Source organism: Cyphomyrmex costatus, unplaced genomic scaffold, assembly GCF_001594065.2.
Source record: "Cyphomyrmex costatus isolate MS0001 unplaced genomic scaffold, Ccosl1.0 scaffold2, whole genome shotgun sequence".
NCBI lineage: Eukaryota > Metazoa > Arthropoda > Insecta > Hymenoptera > Formicidae > Cyphomyrmex > Cyphomyrmex costatus.
This window is the reverse complement of record NW_017276038.1, coordinates 111630-114531: the sequence shown is the minus strand read 5'-3', so window position 1 is coordinate 114531 and position 2902 is coordinate 111630. Positions and strand designations below refer to the sequence as shown.

The 2902-nt window shown below is 33.4% G+C and overlaps 1 protein-coding gene across 1 annotated transcript; it reads right to left on the bottom strand.

Moving 5' to 3' along the window:
• Positions 1-255: 255 nt before the first annotated feature.
• Positions 256-1061, bottom strand: LOC108773145 (proteasome subunit beta type-4-like). Its single transcript, XM_018538868.1, has 3 exons — positions 933-1061; positions 331-537; positions 256-280 (listed from the first exon to the last, which is right to left on the bottom strand). Exons 1-3 carry the CDS (start codon positions 1049-1051, stop codon positions 256-258), a joined length of 351 nt encoding a protein of 116 aa, XP_018394370.1. The 5' UTR covers positions 1052-1061.
• Between the last annotated feature and the right edge of the window lie 1841 nt (positions 1062-2902).

Sequence of the window (2902 nt, the reverse complement as noted above, 5' to 3'; positions counted from 1 at the left end):
AGATTCATCCCTGAAATATTAACATACATTCATGAATCATTCTGTAAAACGTTTAATTTTAAATAAAGCTGATATAGGAACTGCTGGAAATTAATTAGATCCAACTAGGTTAGAATTCACAATCGATTATATTTAAGACTGTTTTAAGATATTATAAGCTGCTAATCATAGGCTATTAGCATTTATTTAATACATTTATTAAAACAATCTTAACATAAGAATGGATTATGAATATCGGCTTAAGTCATTTACTTTTTATAGTAAACCAAGAACAGAATATCTTAAATATAAAAATGTGTAAAAAAAACTATACTGATTATGAAGACATACATCTTTCTTTCCACATAACTCTTGATACACTGAAAATCTGCATAATCTCCGGATGCACCAAGAATTATGTTATCATTAACTTTCATAAGACGCTCTAGATTTCTGTAACGAGCAAGAGATCCGTAAGATCCTAAGATATCTGCTGATATAACAACTCCATCTTTGAATTGTATACCGATGACAGATGTACCAGTTGTTATAGGAGATCTGTAAATTATAAAATGAGAGTTAAACCAATGGCACACGATGCTTGTTTTCCTCCTGGATTGCTAGTTGGATCAAATTCTTGCCATCAAATTGGCTGTGATACTGGCACTGTTAGCACGGTGCTTGCCACAGCCAATACAGTGGCAAGATTTTAATCCAGCCAGCGATCCAGCAGGAAAATAAGCATTGTGTGCTGCTGGCTTTAGAGAACTCAAGTCCCATGTCATTTCGGATATTTATCTAATAAAGTGTCAAGTATTTTCAATACTACTTCCTCAATTTATTTCAGAAGAAAGAGGATGACATGCGAGATTTATACAGAGATGTATAGGTTATATACAAAAAACTGTATGCAAACGGATGAAAAATGTTTGTTAATTGTAATCAAAACGTACTGTGATTTTTGGAATCCACCGGTGCCGTTCTGGGTTCCTGGAAAGTGATAAAATGCACCAGGAAACGGTCCATTTTGCCACAGAGGCGAGAAGCAAGGATCTTTACAGGGAAACGCCATTTTTCTACAATATCATTAAGGTATGCTTCACCAGCATTGCCAACCTCCGCGTTATTAAAAATCGTACCAACAGTACAAAATTATCGTATTTTGATTAAAATTATCGTACAATTTTTTTTTTTGTTAGATATACATATTTATATTAGTTCTGTTCGCGTTGCTCGCACTTTTTTGCATTCAGCCTCTTCGCTTTCTCTTTTTTTAACGTCCAAATATATATCAACCTCTTTTTAAGTATAAAAATTTTTGGGTTTTAAGCAACGCAAACAAATCTAATTTTTTAATGGAAAAAATAACAATATTGAATATTTATAAGTATTTATTTTTAAAATTACAGTTTTCAATGTACATAACTTATAATTATAATCTCACTAGAAAATTTTTTTAAGTATTACATTTATAAGTCTCCCTCGTTATACATAAATTATATAAATTATACACACTAGGGAACATTTTTTTAAATTTTAAGTACATAAATATTTACTAAACTTTGGTTATATGTAACAGGAACTATATAGGAAATATATTAGTAATAATAAAGGCTCGAAAAATTTTTTTAAACTAATAATAAAGAGGGGTTTACGAGCATACAAATTCATTAAAATATTTTATTCTAATATATTGCGAAAGATATCACGTAATTTTTGCCGTTTTATCGAAGAGTGTTTTTCTTAAAAAATCAAAACTGCCAAATTATCGTACTTTTACGTACTATCTCACTCTTTGGATTGTACATCGTACCAGAGAGAAACCTGAGAGCGGCTATGGAGGCCTTTTTCTTGTAATGCTTCTAACTCCCTAGAGATCCTATAATAAGAGTTTGGCCAAAGCGGACCAAAGATGGCGGATAGAAGGAGATAACAGATATTGCTTTCTTTCTCGTATTATGCTATTTGTCTCTTTCAATTCTCCAAACTCGTTTTCCGACATGTCATAGTATAACTAGTAACGACAGTAGTTAAAATTCCAGGATATAAGTGGGGGCATATTTGTTTATAGGTCGACACGTGCGCGCGTACGCACTCGCTTCGCTCGTGCCGTCGCGCCCGTCCCCACAATAAACAACTTTCTCCCACTGTTACACAATGTACTATAATCGCTACTTCCGGTTTTTGCTGAAAAATGGTATCACCGACCTAACCTTATTGACGTTATTTCGCGACTCTGATTAGAGGGTCTCTAATACATACTAGAGACCCTCTAATCAGAGTCGCGACACGAGAAACAGACATTCTAGAGACTCTCTTTACGGTCTCTTTGTATTAAGAGTCTCTAGTTTCAGCAAAATCACAAGAAAGAGAGAGGAATATGTTGTGTCTCTTTCTACCCGTCATAAGGCCTGTTCTTTTTACTGAACTGGTGCACAGAGTGCAATAAGTTGAAGAGAAACAGATATACGTTTGTTTCATTTCAACTTATTGCACTGTATGTACCAGTTCAGACAGTGCAGGCAAAAAGAACAGGCCTATAGTTCTCGTGTGGTTGGGTGTGCAGCCCCATTTTGCAATAATTCTGCAGCAAAGGCTATATAATGAAAATATTTCGGCGTAATATTCAACGTCGAGCATTATGGGCGACAAATGTTGGAAAAAATTGGTCGCCAACGAAAAATGCATATTTGTGTGAGGTTAAGTAACATATTTTGCAGTTTCACTATATGAAAATTAATAAAATATGTGACAACTCTGTGTCTTTTTAAAGTTTTATTTATTTTCTATATATTAATTATGATTATTTAATAAGTTAATCTTTTTTCTTATTATATTTTTTGTTCCAACTATGTGGGAACAAAGAACTGATATGCAAATATTGGCGGGAATTGCTGAATAATGACGGACCAATCAAAATTGG